The sequence below is a fragment of the Prinia subflava genome, chromosome 2, assembly GCF_021018805.1.
Source record: "Prinia subflava isolate CZ2003 ecotype Zambia chromosome 2, Cam_Psub_1.2, whole genome shotgun sequence".
NCBI lineage: Eukaryota > Metazoa > Chordata > Aves > Passeriformes > Cisticolidae > Prinia > Prinia subflava.
This window is the reverse complement of record NC_086248.1, coordinates 113,267,730-113,284,944: the sequence shown is the minus strand read 5'-3', so window position 1 is coordinate 113,284,944 and position 17,215 is coordinate 113,267,730. Positions and strand designations below refer to the sequence as shown.

Below are 17,215 nucleotides of genomic sequence, written 5' to 3'. Positions count from 1 at the left end.
TTCAGCTCTTAGTTTTTGTGACTGTGGCAGTCGTGATACAGTCTCTGATACACTTGTATTGCTGTGTAATCTTTTAAAAACAGTAAAAAATGTATTTCCCTGTCCTCTTCTCCTGCCACCTTCTGTGCAAAAGGCAGATCCTTGGGGAGAGGTAGTGCAGTGGTTGAGACTTCCCTGTGCTTGGATCTCTTCACTGAAAACACTTCTGGATGAGGAGCTGTGGGTTTGGTCCCACTGGCAGCTTGCTTTGTTTCTCTTGTAACAGTGGGGGTTAATGTTTTCTGTCAATACTTGGAGATATTCCACGGAAACTGATGGAAATAACAAACACAGGTGGAACAACCAACTCCATTCATGGTTTCTTCTTATCACTTGTGGTTTCATTTCATTTCACCTGCTGGTTTTTTTGCTTAACCACCAGGGCTCCTCTTAAAATCAACAGGGTTCTACCCTTGCTTCCCAGAGGGGTCTCTGAAATTGTGAATTCACCTTACGTAGTGTTCCAACATTCACACATTCCTGTTCAAAAATTCATACATTTCTGTCCAAACACAGAGATGTCATCCAGTTTTCCCTACAGCCTTGCAAAATTTTCTGGCAAAGATCAGTGTCGAATTGTGTCGAAGCAGGAAAAAGTGGATTTTAGTCCACTTTGGAATTACAAAAGGGAAAGGAAAGATGTTTTCAAATTGCATTGTCTTTACTTTGATAGAAAATTAGGGGGAAGAAAATAGAAGACCCCAATTACAAGTGTGGAAGCACATAGGTAAATACTCTGATATTTCAAATACTGATCTAACTAAATGCTCTGAACTAAATTATGAGTTTTAAATTTCTAATGTATTCTGCAGGTCTGCTAATAGTGATGAGACAAACCAAAGTGACAGTAAGAAAGAAGAGAGTTTCAGAGCATGAAGGCTCTGGAAGGATCTGTGTGAACTTGTACATTTGTTGCAGAAAGGTAATGATGCTGCTGTGGAGGAGACATCAGCATATGCAAAAAACCCAAACCCCTTATTTCTGAAAAATGCAGAGCAAATGGCTTTTCTGTACTTGGAGAAGTCAAGGCCTCCTGTAGGCAAAGTAGCCGTTCCCAGTAATGGAATGGAAAATGCACAAATGGCTGCTAGGAGCCTACAAAAAGTCTGAATGTTTAGGAAATGATTCTGTGAGAACCTCAGAGAAGGAAAAAAGGCTTTGCTTTTCTGTCCCTTCCTTGGTGAAGGAGATGCTGAGTGTGTAACCTAACATTGATTGCATATGTGAATCCCTTCCCAGCTGCACAAACTGAGAGCAAAACTGTAGAAACTGAGATGAAAATTGCACCTCTTGCTGCTGAGCAGACACCAGGTGAAACACTGAGCAGGGAGCCTCAGCTCTGCAGCAAATGTGGAATGTGGTCTTCTGACAGGCTGTCCCCCTTTATGGGCATGCTAATGGCAAATTGGCCACATCAGAAACCTGGTATAGAAAACTTGGAACTGCTGAGTTGCTGAAACATCAGCTGGCAGACTTGTCTAGTGTTTATTTCTGAATGGCTCTTCCTGACTTTGCCTCAGTGTCCATCTTGATTTTCAAAATGGCACTTCAGAGTAGTGTAATTGAATTTTGAAACATAATTATTTTAATTTCACACACACACACATTGAGTAATCAAAGGAGCAATTCCTAAAATTCACATGTCTCTTTAGCCTGAATGTTTTTACATTTTTGGGCTCTGATGGTATTTGATGTACTTGAATTTTCAATGTATACTTAGGATCTCTCACATAGTAAAGAGGTGAAGGAACAAGGAATCTTGTACTAGAAGTTGAATGCTTTTTCTTTTCCTCTGTTTTGATGCTTTACTTGTCCAGTGTGCTTCCCAGTGGGTTGATCATATTTTATATTTTGAGTGAAACTTAACATGAAATAAAAGATGAGGGCCTTTTAGCTTATCTTTAAAAGTGTACTTCCAAGAGAATGCTGAAGGCTTTTTGTAACTAATTCTCTGATATTTGGGGTTTGATATTTAACATGTGCTGTTGTATGTAACTTTGTAAAATTAAACTGAGAAGGCATAGTTAAGCTTTGAGTGGGGAAAAGGTTTTTGTCACTGCTTCAGTAAGATATTGTGTTTTGTTCTGTCAGTGCAACTAACACTCCTGCAGTAATGTGGGTCTAAATAAACAGATGACTGTATGAATATTTTTACTGCACTCTGCTCAAGATTGTCTGAGTTTCTATGAAAACAAAGTGACTTTTCAGATTTCAGTACACTAAAGCTGTGTATGTATGTTCAGGAGTGTGGCATGTGGAGTTTCCTTCAAGGTTCAGGTGTGAGGTGCTTTTTAGTCTGCTGACATTTTCCAGAAGTGTATAGTGTTCCCTGAGGTTGTCCTCATTTACTGTCCCAGATGATTTCCTGGTGCTTTCTAAAAATTAAACTTTCTAGATATGAGAACACTTTCTTTTGTCCCCAGTACACTGCTGCTTTGGGCTGAATTTTTTGGTTTTCGTAGGAATTACAAAAAGAAAGTGCTCTCAGGTATCTCTATGCTATTGAGCCACCTTCCAGGATTGGTTTATGGCCAAGTGCCAGCAGACCTGCCTGCCTTGGCCAGAGAAGAAACCCATTGGTTTTTATTCTTGATTACAAAATAGCTCTGTCTTCTGTGTGTTGAAGCTGTGGTCTTGATTCCCAGAGGAACTGGGGAATTAGCAGTTCCCAAATTCCAATGGTTGGACTCAGTCTTGTGGGAAGACAGAAGTCTGGCCTGTGATGCAAACCCTGAAGTGTAAGACTTGCTGTCCATGACACCTGCTGCTGTGGCTGTATCTGCATGTCCTCATGTGTGTTTTCTATCATTGTATTTCCAGAGATGCTTCTCTGACTAAGAGTTTGACTACCACACTCTAGTTGTGCACTGCATGAGAAGGAATTCTTTTGTATCTCTTTGGAATTTATAAATGTGTAATCCTTATGGTGTGCAACAGGTAGAACAAAATACCTTGTCTTCCACTTCCTGGTGTCTCTTCAGAACTTGTGGCCTAGAATGCAGAGTACTTCTTTTTTTTAAAAAACTTCCCCAGCAGTCTGTTTTCCAAGTTTGTTTCCCTTGAATGAGCAGGGTCTTGTGCCTGTGGTATTGTGAATCACATGAAGCCAATATTTTCTCCTAAGATTGTTAAACCCCACAATCTCTGTCATACTACTGATAATCAAAAATCTACACTTCCTTCACATAATATTTTTTGTAGTATATAGTGCACTTTCTGTTAAAGAACCAAAACCAAAAGCAACCGACCCACCTTAGAATTGTACTTACTTAGAACTGTGCCTGGTTTGTTCATTAGGGGGCACTGCACAGCTATAGAAGAATGAGTGGGATTTGCACAGAAACTTTCTGGGGGCTTTCCAATGATGCCGTTTTACTTTCCACCTTTTCCAAACTGTCCAGGGGCAGTGCAAGAGGAGATCGTTGCTGTAATTTACACTGAGCTCTGACTGAGTCTGGTTTTGGTAATTGTACAGTACCATGCTGAATAGAAACTTCCAAATTCTCTGTGTCCAGAGAAGTGTCTGCATAGCAGTTCAGAGTACTGCCTGATGTGCCATTTGTGTTGGTGTTACACAGAAGACACATTTCTGCACAGCACTTTGTAAATGTTAAACCTGGAGCATAATGACACTCACTGGATTTTGATTTAGTTTCTGTTTACCATTGGAAATAGGGTTACTCCCAACTGATACTTTTGGGAAAGTATAAACTGCTCTCTCTATATGCACGTACGTATTTTACTTTGGGACATGGATGAATACCAATGTTTTTGCAGCTGGAGAGAAGTTGCTGTAAAAATCAAAAATCAACATAAGAGCAGAATGCTTTGCAGTAATGAATGTCAATCTCTACTGGTTTGTTTCTGAGGAGAATGTACAGAATAGTGTGGGACCTAGTAAGGCTCATTTTCAAGACCACGCTTAAACAAACTCTTCCACTGCTGAAGAGTAGCAATGCAGGAATTGTAGGAAGTCCAGCTAGGCTGTTTTGATGGAAGTTTGTAAAAAGGCAGCACACAAGGCAAAGAGCCTTCTCTTGAATGCTTGTGCAGGAAAGGTGCAGAATCTTAGAGGCAGTTACAGCTTTTTCAAAGCTTGCTTTCAGGACTTGTGCCAGTGCTGCTGTGCCTGCTTCTCTGGTCTGAAATTGTCTCTGAACCCAGACCTGCAGGACTGAACAAAGGGGAGATGATTCCTCCACTAAATCTGGAGACAGAGGGATATGAGGAGGGTAGTCTGCTCCTCCTTGGGTGGTGTCATCTCCCCAGGATCTCCTGGGGAGTGCTGCTTGCTGTGGTGCAGTTTTCAGTGCTTGTTACACAGGTAGGCTCTCACACCTACTGCTGCTTTGATTCAGAGTACGACAGGATGGCACTGCGTGAACCAAAGCTGCCTAGAATAAACTTTGTGGTCATCCTTGTGGCTGAAAACACAAATAAAGGAGTCTCTGGCATTGACAGCTGTTGCACTGAGTTATTAACTCTAGTTAGGGAAAAAAATCATGCTGTTCTCTGACCCACTGAAATATCAAACATGACTGTGTTGTACTCTGTTGGATTTTGGAGGGCAATACTTACATTTTACACTGAAATCAAACAGCTCAATTGTACTTTTTCCAAGGGTGTCATGCTGGTTCGTGCTGGCCTTCATTTCACTTCTACCACCAAAACAAATCCTTCAATTGTGTGGAGCTAATTCTTGGTGTGTGATAGTCTAACATGCTTGTCTGTTAATAATTCTGCATATGTTATTTCAGTTTGACATCTAAGCCACAGCTGTAATCATCTATTTTTTCACTCATATGAAACATTTTAATGCTTAAATGAAGATTTGAGATTAAAATCTTCAATTTAAGCCATCTTAAACATGGCAGATCTTGTTTTAAAAGATTTACCTGTCATAACAACAGTTAGACACAAAATATTACTGTTAATTCTTCTTATCCAGTTTTAGTTTAGTTTTTAGATTCAAAACTCATTGTGGTTCTGGGCAACTTGATCTGTGTTGGCTCTGCAGTTGTGCTGGAGGTTGGCTGAGATGATCTCCAAGGTTCCCTTCAAGCTGCTTATTAATTAGACTGTTATCTGTGAGATGAGAGCCCTTGTAATCTTGTTTTTAAACGTGATGAAGGAATTCTGCTCAGCTTTGGGTCCAGCTTGCCTGTTCCAGGATGTTTCTATCTGTTACAGACTGATCTGGCCTTGTCCTGTAGTGTGGTGTGTATGGGGATCTCCTTCCTTGCTTGTTCCTCTTAACACCTGCAGTGGGTTCCATTAAGGAGCTGTGAGATAAACCAAGGCAGTTTGAGAGAAATCAAACCAAGGCAGTTTGAGAGAAATCAAACCAAGGCAGTTTGAGAGAAATCAAACCAAGGCAGTTTGAGAGAAATCAAACCAAGGCAGTTTGAGATAAACCAAACCAAGGCAGTTTGAGATAAACCAAAGCAGTTTGAGATAAATACTGCGTGTCTGAGTGTGTCTGTGTCTGGGGCCCTTAGTGGCTGTGCTGGATTTTAGTGAGATCTCAGCAGAGAGTTCTCTCACCTGTGTCAGTAGCACACCTGGTTATTTCCATTAACTTGTACAACCAGCAGGAGCACAAAAAATGAGCAGATGGTTAGATTTCTTCTTCCTGGGTCAAACTTCTGCATTTGCACCTGCCAGAATGCTTGTAACCCTCCTCCTGTCTTTGACTTTCAATGTCCACAGCAATTGGAAGAGAAGAGTGAGGATGAGGAGGACAAAGAGTGCTTGAAGCAAGCAATAACTGCGCTGCTCAATCTTCAAAGCAGTATGGAACGGATATGCTCCAAGAGCCTCGCGAAGCGAAGGCTGAGGTAAACGTTTCCGGGTTTTCTGCTCCCTGCTCCTAAAGCTCGCTATAAATCCAGGGCTCCCGGTTTCCTCTTTTAGTAAACAATGAACAGAATGGTTTGTGACAAGGCTGCCTTTTCAGAGGAAGTGACATCAAAGCCGAGATAATTTGTTATTGTTTTAAAAGCGTTCTAATTCCTACGTGTCCTTGCAAACTGGTAGTTGAGACATTGTGGGAATTCACTGGTAAGTAGAAAGTTACAGCATTGGTGGGTTCAGGGTGCTCAGATAATAAAAATCCACCTAAAAATATTCTGGAAGTACCTTTCTGTGTGGTTAGAAGGGAATGTTCTTGAATTTGAAACTACTCTTAAAATTGATTCAATATTTTCGTTGCCAGGCAAGTTTTGTGCTGCCAAGGGTAATCTCAAGGCTTGAAAATGAATGTGTTTAACAGCTTATTTTTTTCTGAATGTACTTGTTTCAAATTAATGCCATCTAAAAATTGTTCTGTTGGCTGTGGAAGCGAGTGGCTTGTTGGGCTAAGAAGCACTCAGAGCTTGCCTGCCTCTGGTTGCTTGTGTTTAGCTAAAGCATCTACTGCTGAAGATAATTACAAAATTTAATTTATCAGATGAGATACTTGAGTCAAGCCTGTGCAGCGGTGCTGATACTGAATGATGAAGCTGCACTCTCAGTGGGATGCTCACTTGTCAGGAGGATGCTCTGGTGTTTTTGTGTTAGTGGTGGTGGTGTTTTTAAGTGCAGGTGTACTAACAGGCTGCCTTTCCCTCCTCTCCACCGAAGTGAATCCGCATGCCGCTTCTATACTCAGCAGATGAAGGGCAAGCAGCTGGCCATCAAGAAAATGAATGAAATCCAGAAAAACATTGATGGCTGGGAGGGCAAGGACATTGGACAGTGCTGCAACGAGTTCATCATGGAAGGAACGCTCACACGTGTGGGAGCAAAGCACGAGAGACACATCTTCCTCTTTGATGGCCTGATGATTTGCTGTAAGTCAAACCACGGCCAGCCGAGGCTCCCTGGTGCTAGCAACGCAGAGTATCGGCTCAAGGAGAAGTTCTTCATGAGAAAGGTACAAATCAACGATAAGGATGACACTAATGAGTACAGACATGCCTTTGAAATCATCTTGAAAGATGAGAACAGTGTTATTTTTGCTGCTAAATCAGCTGAAGAGAAAAACAACTGGATGGCAGCGTTGATATCTTTGCAATATAGAAGCACGCTGGAAAGGATGTTGGATGTAACAATGTTACAGGAAGAAAAAGAGGAGCAGATGAGGTTTCCAAACCCTGAGCTTTATAGATTTGCAGAACCCGACTCTGAGGAGAATATTGTGTTTGAGGAGAACATGCAGCCCAAGTCTGGAATCCCCATCATCAAGGCAGGAACTGTGGTGAAGCTCATCGAGAGGCTGACTTACCACATGTACGCAGGTGAGGCACTCGGTGTGTGCAGCCACAGCTCAGGGGAGCAGCTCGCTGCTGCTTCTCCTCCTGTGTTAAATACGTGCAGCAGAACACGTAAAGTGAGTAAAAAGTGGATGTGCTTGGCAGTTCATGTGGGATGTTACATGTGCATAAGGTTGTTCTCATGCAAGCGATGGGGTGGGGGCCAGCAGCGTTGAGCTCTAGACAATCCTTTTTCCTCTGTGCCCCAGGCTAAAAGAACTCCTTCCCTGCAGACTTCTAAAGCTGGGTGACAGGAAGGGCCAACACTGTGGGAGAGAATTGTGGGCCCAGTGTTCCCAGTTCAGTCATGGAAAGACCAATATCATCTTGATAGATGCAGTCACTTGCATGCTTTGGCCTCAGAACTTTGCCTTAATGGGAGCTTCAGTGAGGATTTGATTTAAGGACTTTTGACTTTGGGTTTCTGTTTGTGTTGAAGACACATTAAAGACATTTATGTGGTTACCCAAGGCTGACCTCAGTGTGTGGGGTTCTTCTTGCTAGCAGCCAGGATTTTCATAAGCTCTGCTGTAAAGCATGAGCTTGTGTTTGGGGTTTGGATCTTTTTTTCTAATTCTAACTGTATTTAACTGTATATAACTGTTAGTTATTCTGAAACTTTAGGCATCTTGGTATTAGTGCTTTTCATTTTCAACAATCTATTTTTTTCTTTTTTTTTACACTCTTAATAGTTGTAGATTGTTCCTCTGCAGCTCAGTCCTAGATACCCTGCATAGATCAGGAATATTTGTTTCAAAGAAGTGGGCAGTAAGCAGAATATAATTTCTGTAGTTTAATACTCTGTTTACTTTTTACAATATTTATATATCTTTGCTCCATTACTATTCTTGCTCTTTAAATTTCCTTGAATTTTCCTAACATTTACTAGAAAGCCAAATGCAATATTGTGCTGGCAGTTTTTACCTGAGCAGTTTTGTACCTGTCTTAGTTTTCTTGTAACTTTATAAACTTCCAGCTCTTGGCTTTGAGTTTTATAGACACGATTTCTGACATTGGTCATATGACAATTTTATGGTCTTGAAAGTTAAAATCAAACAACTCAGCCTTAGAGAAAGGAAGACACTTCTCTATTATTATTTTTAAATTTGGCTTTGTCTTTGCCAGAGAATTAGCAAAAACTATTGTATGAGAAAAATGAGAATATGGGTGCTGAGAGATGGTCTGAAAGACTTTTGACCAGAAGGATAAAAATAGTTGTCTTACAATGTATTTAGCCTGTCTTTGTAGCCCTGGACATCTCAATGATGCTGCATTGCTACATTGTGCATAATTTCTCAATCTTATCTTCTATACCTTCTGTTTTATAATTGGTTATCTGTAAGGAAAAACATCATTGTTCTCACCAGTCTGTGCAGTCTTTTCCAGGGCAGCAAAGGAGTAAGAGATAGAGTGACTCAACCAGAAATGCTCTGTTGTGCAGGAAACATGGTCCATTTTGGTGTACATCATTCAGGGTTTTGTTGCATCTTGTGAGATGCAGTGAGCAGGGGAGTAGCTCTGCAGAGTACCAGGTCAGCTCTTTACACACGTATCAGCTGAGTTCAAGGCTTCTCTGTGCTTGGAGACAGGGAAAATGAGGGCTGTGGTGATGTGTAACCAAACAGGTACAGACTGGAGAAGTGCTTTCCTTGCCCCTCACAGGGCTGTGTGTGTGTGATGGTAATCTGAAAAGTCTTTATTGACTTCATATTCAGATGCCAGAGCAGCAAGTGTTCACCTTTCTGAGGCAGTTTCTCTGAAATTCAGTGTGACTGGTTGTGGCAGCCCTTGAGCTGACAGTAAATACGGTATTTACTATAGCTGTGGCTTCTCTCTGGGTTTTTTTCTTTGTAGGTCAAGTGGTGTAAGAAATAATTACCGATACACTGCAAAGGTCACGTGAATTTGTTGCAGTTTAATTAGCTGCTGTAGTCATTTCAAGTCTTAATTTTTTGTCATATATGAAGATTCACGCAGTCCTCCTCACTAGTAAATACAGGTGTTGGACCTTTTGTCATCCCTCACCCCCTTGACCAATGACAAACCCTTTTATCAGGCAGAATTTCTTTGCTGTGCAAGAGGGACAGCTGTAAGGAAGCAGTTCTGCCAGGGGTGGGAGGCACCCAGCACTGCAGCAGCTCCCAAGGTGTGCCAAACTATCCTGTGATGGAGCAGCAAAACAGGGAGAAGTCTCCTCTGCAAAAACAACTTTCCGTGTCCTTTCACATGACAGAAATTGCCCTGCAATTAGGAGTTCGGGTTCTGAGCCCATTTGCATATTCTGGTGGCTTTTCCTTGTTTTCCTGTGTCTCTGCAGTCATTATCTCCTCCTGCCCGATTCCTGTGCAGGAGCAGCTGCGTTAGGTGGTACCAACGTTTCCAAGTCGTGGCATTTTTTTTATCTATAGGGCAGCACTCTTCTATTTTTAAAGCTTTGATATGTTAAGAGTGCTTGTGCGTCAGCATGGTGTCCGTTTCCTTTCTTAAGGAATTCAAGGGTGATTATTTATAAATCCTCGTAGAACAGTTATTGTTCTTTTTTAGCTTTCAAATTGGCTGCATTGAAGAGGGAATTATCACATGAGCAGACATCCTGGCTAACTGGTGTTGTCTGTATTTTTTTAACACTTACTCATATATTGTACACTATTTTGAGTCACAGTCATTGCTGGTAAGATAACAAAGTTAGATTGGATTTTCTGATCTACTTCGTTTGAAATTCAATATGCATTGTGGATTTATAAGCTGACCCTACCTGTAAATAACAATAGCTATGACTCAGAGCTTGCAGCAATCTGAAAATGTTAATTGCTCTGGAAGCTCTTTTTTCATGTAACAAAAATCTCTTATTTAGAGTAGATGCTGTGTACAGATTGCAGGCTGTGGAAGCTTGAGTTACTGTGCTTCTCTAGCACAGCAGAATTTGTGTGTTTTCATGGTAAAGATGATGTGAACAGGGGTGACCTTCTTTGTGCAAAAAGTATTGCAGTTCTGCCTTTGAAAATCATTTTGGACTTCGCAGTTTCAAGGACTGGGAGAGGGATTATGATTAGAAAAATGGAGTAATGAAGGACATGTGAGAAGCAGAATAGCCAATTGTTCAAGAAAAGAGAATTATCCTAAAACAAAATGGCAAGGAAAAGCCGGGTTACATGGCACAGTCAAGGGGTGCAGCACAGCACAGAAAACTGTTGCCCAAATGAGCAGCTCAGTGGGGTCTAAGAAGGGTAGAATGTTCATTCAGATGGGCAAGATGCTGGTAAAGAGCTAAGGAGGATTTTAAAGCAGCTCCTAAAAATCCACATTCCAGGAAACAAATCCAGTAGAGCATCAGGTCAAATAATGCAGCCTTTTAATCCTACACCTTACAGCCTACAGCAATTCTTGCTTCAAGTCCTGTGAGCTCCTCTTCAGCCACTCTGTGATAGGACAATCATCAGCTGCAGTTTGGTTTTCAGACCTGGGTTTAATATGCAAAGCTGTTGCAGTCTGCTCATGAATTCTGTTCAGTGAGGACAGGGTTAACCTTGTTTCTAGCCAGCTCTGTGCAGTGCCAGTGAGCTGTCACTGCATTTCCTCATATTTGAAAACAAATGCGTTTGCTTTTGTCATCATGAGAGACACTTTGGTTTTCTGTTTGGAGCACTTGATTGTTTTGAAGACACATTTTCCATATTTTAAATGAATTGATGGGTAATTAGTCAATTTAAATAAAAAGAGTTGATTTTCTTGAAGTGAAATAAACATAACCTCTAACATAGCTGTCAGATGAAAGAATATCTTGGCTGCCTTAGCATGACTGGTTTAGGGGAAATACTCTCCCATGGAAGAGGCCATTTCTACCCAGTGCAAAGTTCCTCCATGTGGGTTTTGGGTTCTCATGTCCTGGTCACTGTCAAAACCAAGGTTGTTCACTCATAAATAAAATCATCAATTCATTAATTCCAAAATCATCAGAAAGGAATCCTGCCTTTTAACAATTGAGGGGGGAGGGAAAAGTCATTGTTGCGAACCTTCAACAAAATGAAAATTGTTTAAATTCTGCTTTGTATTGCTATTTTTAAATTGAGGTTTTGAATTGTTACCAAAGCCATTTTGGTTTATATCATCTTCTGTGTAAATTGGTAGGATGACATCTTTAATTTTAACAGATAATTGAAGTTATTGTAAAGGGGAAAAAAAATCAGGTAATTGCTGACATAAGTGTAAAATTATTCTTTGTCTTAGATCCCAACTTTGTTCGGACTTTTCTCACAACATATAGATCCTTCTGTAGACCTCAAGAGTTGCTGAGTTTGCTAATAGAAAGGTATGCCACTGTTAAAAATACTGTTCTTATGAAGTGCAATTTTTTTTCCTTTTTACTTGCTGTGTGTAAGATTCTGGCTTTGCAGTCGGTTTGGAGTCGCTTCCAACACCTTTTAAAAAGCTGTCCAGTTCAAGGACTACCAGTAAAATGTAGAAGTTTGTGGCCAGGGTGGCAGGGGCGTGGTGCTCACCCCCGTGTCCCGTGGCAGGTTTGAAATTCCCGAGCCCGAGCCGACGGAGGCCGACCGCATGGCCATGGAGAACGGGGACCAGCCGCTGAGCGCCGAGCTGAAGCGCTTCAGGAAGGAGTACATCCAGCCCGTGCAGCTGCGGTCAGTGCTGCACCCCGGGCTCCTCTGCCCTGCCCCAGGGCTGCCTGTGCCAGGGAGGGCATGCTGAGCCCCAGTGTTCATTTATTCTTTGCCTCTGCAGGGTGTTAAATGTGTGCCGGCATTGGGTGGAGCACCACTTCTACGACTTCGAGAGGGACGCCGACCTGCTGAAACGGCTGGAGGAGTTCATCGGAACAGTGAGAGGTACTCAGAGTTTGCACTGCTGGCATTTATCCTAAAGCTTCCCCTTGCAGAGACAGGGAACGAGACCAGTTCTGCTTTCAGGAAAAACAGGACACGCTGTTTATTCAATACTGCATCGTGAGCGTGAAATAAACTTTCATTCAGCACATACACAGAGTTATTCGAAATCTGGCTCCTGTTCAGAACAGTGATTGTTATTTACATGAATTATGAGTTCTGTTGTAGAGGGACTGAAATAACAAAAAATAGTAAGAACCTGGTAATGATCAGGACAGAATAATTGCTTTGATTCTCATTTTAAACTTTACACAGGGGTACTTTTTGTAAGAGTTGGATGGTGGAAACCATTTTTTCTTTGAAATAAGAGTTTCCAGTTACTTCACAGTGCATGTTAGAACTGTAGGACACCTTGCCATTGTGATTGTACAGACTTTTCCTGTTTCCTTTTAAATAGAACCAGGACAGACACAGTAGCAATTAGTAGGAAAAGACTGTGTCAGAGAAGAACTTAGTGGTTATTCAGCCATTAAAAAGAGGGGAGAATGAGGCAGGTAATTCAGTGAGTGTTGCTGGAAATTTTTCAATGGACTGGTGCATGAAATTCTTATGGTACAGAGCTAAAAAGGCATTTGGCTTTTCAATTCTATTCTCAGCTTTGATTGTAAATGCAGTACAGGAAGAAGCTTCTCCCTGTTTGTTATTTTGACTTTCTAGGTTATCTGAGGTAACCATGTGCTCTTGCCCAAACTATAAAGTTCAAGGTGTTTGCAGAAGTGCATTTTGGGCACAACAAGGTTTGTTCCCAAAAATTCTCTGTAAACTCAGAAAAGAAAGAAAAGCACCTGAATCAGAGCAAGAGTTTAATTTGAGTGTTCTGATTTGTGCTTGGGCAAGGTTGTGCTCAGCATTGGCTGTTGAGGAATTCTTTCTGTCTTTGAATAGTTCTACTCTTGTGTGAGAACACCAATCCTGAAGAATATATGGTTGCTTTAATTTAGAAGGTTTTGGTGTTAAATCCAAAGATTCCTGAATGACACTGATGCCTTAGGAAGAACAGCATTAACTGCATAGTAACTTTCTCTGTGTGCCAGGCAAAGCCATGAAGAAGTGGGTTGAATCCATCACGAAGATAATCAACAGGAAGAAGCAGGCCCAAGCCATTGGGCCCAGCCACAACATCACTTTTGAGAGCCCCCCTCCAGCGATTGAGTGGCACATCAGCAAACCAGGCCACACAGAGACTTTTGACCTGCTCACTTTGCATCCCATAGAAATCGCTCGGCAGCTCACCCTACTGGAGTCAGATTTTTACAGGTAACTGCTCCACTGGGAAACAGTGGCACAAATCAAAATGTTCTCCATGCCTGAAGGTGTTCCTGGGGGCCTCTGGTGTGAAGCCCCACAGAGATCAGGGGACTTCACCAGTGGTGTGTATTAATTTTTGCAGAGGAAGCTCTTTTAAATGCAGTATTTGCTTTATCCTCCCCAAGTTACCTGCAGTATATGTGACTGTTGCATACTGTTAATTGTCTTGTGCTCCAGCTTTCTCTTGATACTTTCTGAGTAGATAACCCTTGAGAAATATGAACAATTATTAAATCAGTTTTCTTCACATCCTGGTTTGTGTGGCAGATTAAGGACCATGTCAGATCTCATCAGCTGTCTGTAAGAAATGATTCAGGCATTGGAAGCTCACATTTTGTTCTGGTGAATGAGTTGGAGATTTCATTCTTCATTTAGATGAACAGAGGTGGTTAAGAGTCACATAGCTTAAGAAATACCCACAGTCTAAAAAAGAAGTGTAGAAATATCAGTCATTGAGTCACGAGGGCAGCCTAACTTTGGAGAAGGGATACCTTAAGAATTCATTTCTAAGTATGAATTTCAAATTCAGTGAAAATCAAGAGAGTTTGGAAAAATAATACCTTCTTTCAAGCTTTTAGTTATGTTTTTTGATAAAATATCTACTTTTTCAGAGCTGTGCAGCCATCAGAACTAGTTGGAAGTGTGTGGACAAAGGAAGACAAAGAAATTAATTCTCCCAACCTTCTCAAAATGATAAGGCATACAACTAACCTAACTCTGTGGTTTGAAAAGTAAGTGACTTTCCTGAATCTGCACCTACTCCATGTCTGGAGTCCATTCTCAAGTATCCTGTGAAAAATTCTCTTCTGGGAGAATTCCTGTGTTGGTGTTTAGATGCTAAAAATGGTCCCTGTGAGAATTTGAATGTAATGGTCTCCAGCTTTTTATTCTTAGAATGTTTTCAAATCTCTTAAGACATTTTCAGAACTACCTTCAATAATTTGATAAAATCATGTTTGTTTGTGTTACAACTTAATGTGTTTGACTTTGGAAACCTCATGAGTGCCCTAATACAAACCCCACTGTTCCTGTGTACTTAGATGCATTGTAGAAACAGAAAACCTGGAGGAAAGAGTCATTGTGGTGAGCCGGATAATTGAGATCCTGCAAGTTTTCCAAGAGCTGAACAACTTCAACGGGGTCCTGGAGATTGTCAGTGCCATGAACTCGGCAGCAGTTTACAGGCTGGATCACACCTTTGAGGTACAGTGCAATGTCTGCCTCTGCTGCCAGGGCAGGGTTGTGCAGGGTGCCGTGGCCGCTCTGAAAGCCTCTCTTGGCAGCGAGCATGTGCTTCCAAGGAGCAAGGAGAGTAAACCCCAAGAAATTCATCAGTCAGGGTGGAAGAGAGGGGTTTTTCCTTGGGTTCAGAAGCAAGAAATCCATCCCCACGTAAGAAAGGCTTCTCAGGATGGTGGGCACTGTCCCTGTGGTCCAAGAACCAGTGGGAGCCCATTGCTCTCAGTATTGCTGCTGGGCCATGCCTTTACCTTCTCTTTGCAAACAACCTGTTTCTTCTCTCTTTGAAGCAAATTCCAAGTCGCCAGAAGAAGATCCTGGAAGAAGCTTATGAGCTGAGTGAGGACCATTATAAGAAATACTTGGCGAAACTCAGGTCCATTAATCCTCCTTGTGTGCCTTTTTTTGGTGAGTGCGTTTGGTTTGGGTGAGCCGTGTCTCACAGTAACATTGGAAAAGTTTTGAGCTGAGGTACTAAAAAGAGTATGAACAATACAGAGAAAAGTCAATTTTGATAGGACAAGTGGAATTTCAGGTGCCCAGACATGAATATTTAGGAAAAAAACCCTAAAGTGGCTATTCATGGAAGAAGTTATTTGCAGTAAAAATAATTATACCTGCAATATCCTATTTCCCTATTTGCTTATTTTTACTTTGAGTGTGGTTTGAGCTGTTACAACCAGAAATACTCTGAATGGAAGGCAGTCACAATAGAAATACTACTGCCATTGACTGGGAGAGAAAGATCCTCTTCCTCATCAAGTGTTCCAAGAAATACAGCTTGAGTCTCATTTCTGTTAAAAAGTCTTATTTCTGTAGAAACAGGGTTTGGAAAGCAAGCATCCTGTTTATCATCAGATTTAACAGTTCTTCATTGAAGCAGGTTGCAGACATTTAGCAAATTGTGATGTTGAGCACAGGTCACTCCTGTTGTTAAGCAAGCCACTTGAAAGTTTGCTGCAGGTCAGCTTCCAGGCCTGGGCAGTGCACTTGTCCAGCACAGGCCTCAGGCCAAAACTGAGGGAAAATAGTGCTGATGGCTTTTTTGGCCTTTTGCAGATTGGGGAAAGATATAGTCCAGAGCTCTGCAAAGAAAGATAAGATCAACTAAGAAACCTTCTCTCCTGCTTCAGAGATGAGTAGAGGTTAGCAGGATCACATGTGAATAGCTTCAGTTATTTCTGTCAAGTCATAATGACAATTCCAGGCACATGATCTGTGGAGTGGAGAGCACTCTCTGCTTCCTAATCTTCAAATGATTTGATGCAATTATGAAGGCAGGATAAAAACTGAAAATTATTTTTGGGGTTTAGCTGGGGTGTCTAATGGAGAAGAGGAGTTAAGAGAAAGCACTCCTGTTCAGTATCCTCTTTTAGTGTTCAGTTGTGTGAGCTTCCTAAACCACAGAAAGATGCACAGACTTTGGGACTTTGATGCAAAAAGGCATATATTCAAATATTAAAATATTCAAATATTCAAATTGTTGCCCTCATTGGAAGGTGAGGTGCAATTCTCTTATTGGCCCTAACAGAGGAGTTTTCTAAATAATTGCAGTGCAGAAATTAAATTCTGTAAGAATTCATTGTATTCCAGTTGTGGCTTCCTCCTTGTTGTTGAAAACCTTCTGTGTGTCATTTAGGGATTTACTTAACCAACATTTTGAAAACAGAAGAAGGCAATCCTGAATTTCTCAAGCGACATGGGAAAGACCTCATCAACTTCAGCAAGAGAAGGAAGGTAGCTGAGATAACAGGGGAGATCCAGCAGTACCAGAACCAGCCCTATTGTTTAAGGGTGGAGTTTGACATCAGGGTAAGTGGCACCGTGTCCTTGTGGGGTGACTCTGTCAGCTGACAGACCGTAAGGACAGGCTGAATGCACACAGATCAGCAGTGACTGAACCACAGATGAGCAGAAGACCTGCCATAAAACCTCTCCTGGGTCTCACTGCAAGAACAGAAAGCTCAATGCTCGCAGTTTCTTGGGGTTGTTTCATTTTTATTTTCTCTTCTGTTGGGACATTGGTAGATCCTATTGATCAGTGTTAGACAGGAAGTGAAGCTGGCAGGTTGTCATTGTCCTTCTCTCATTTGCAATGATTTGTCCAGTGAGCCCAGTTGTCTTTTCCTCTGTTACACTGCCTTTATGTTCCACGTTTACCTGATGGCACAGTGTTTGCATCGTGTGTTGATGGTGGTGATACTCACATGTTCCTTTCTCCTGGTGCTTGTTTTCCTTGGTCTGAGGTGTTGTCTAAGCAGTGTCCTCTCTGGCTGCTTTCCTTGCTTCCTTTTTTCTCTTTTCTTACCATCTTTTGAGCTATGTACTTTCAGAGTCACAGGACAGGTTCTCTTTGGAGATTCTGCAAGGGTTTTTTTAATTTGTTCTCCTCGGGCTTTGAGAGAATGCATTGTGGGAGCAGTCTTCCTTGCATCA

The 17,215-nt window shown here is 41.6% G+C and overlaps 1 protein-coding gene across 1 annotated transcript in view; it reads left to right on the top strand.

Annotated features, from left to right (window-relative positions):
• The window catches only part of SOS1 (SOS Ras/Rac guanine nucleotide exchange factor 1), a 41,222-nt gene that overhangs the window by 18,018 nt on the left and 5,989 nt on the right, over positions 1-17,215 (top strand). The window contains exons 9-18 of the mRNA XM_063391692.1: positions 5,749-5,876; positions 6,661-7,316; positions 11,559-11,640; positions 11,849-11,971; positions 12,072-12,175; positions 13,267-13,489; positions 14,152-14,271; positions 14,581-14,743; positions 15,070-15,187; positions 16,419-16,591. Coding sequence (XP_063247762.1) covers positions 5,749-5,876; positions 6,661-7,316; positions 11,559-11,640; positions 11,849-11,971; positions 12,072-12,175; positions 13,267-13,489; positions 14,152-14,271; positions 14,581-14,743; positions 15,070-15,187; positions 16,419-16,591 — 1,890 coding nt within the window. The remainder of the gene's footprint in view (positions 1-5,748; positions 5,877-6,660; positions 7,317-11,558; positions 11,641-11,848; positions 11,972-12,071; positions 12,176-13,266; positions 13,490-14,151; positions 14,272-14,580; positions 14,744-15,069; positions 15,188-16,418; positions 16,592-17,215) is intronic.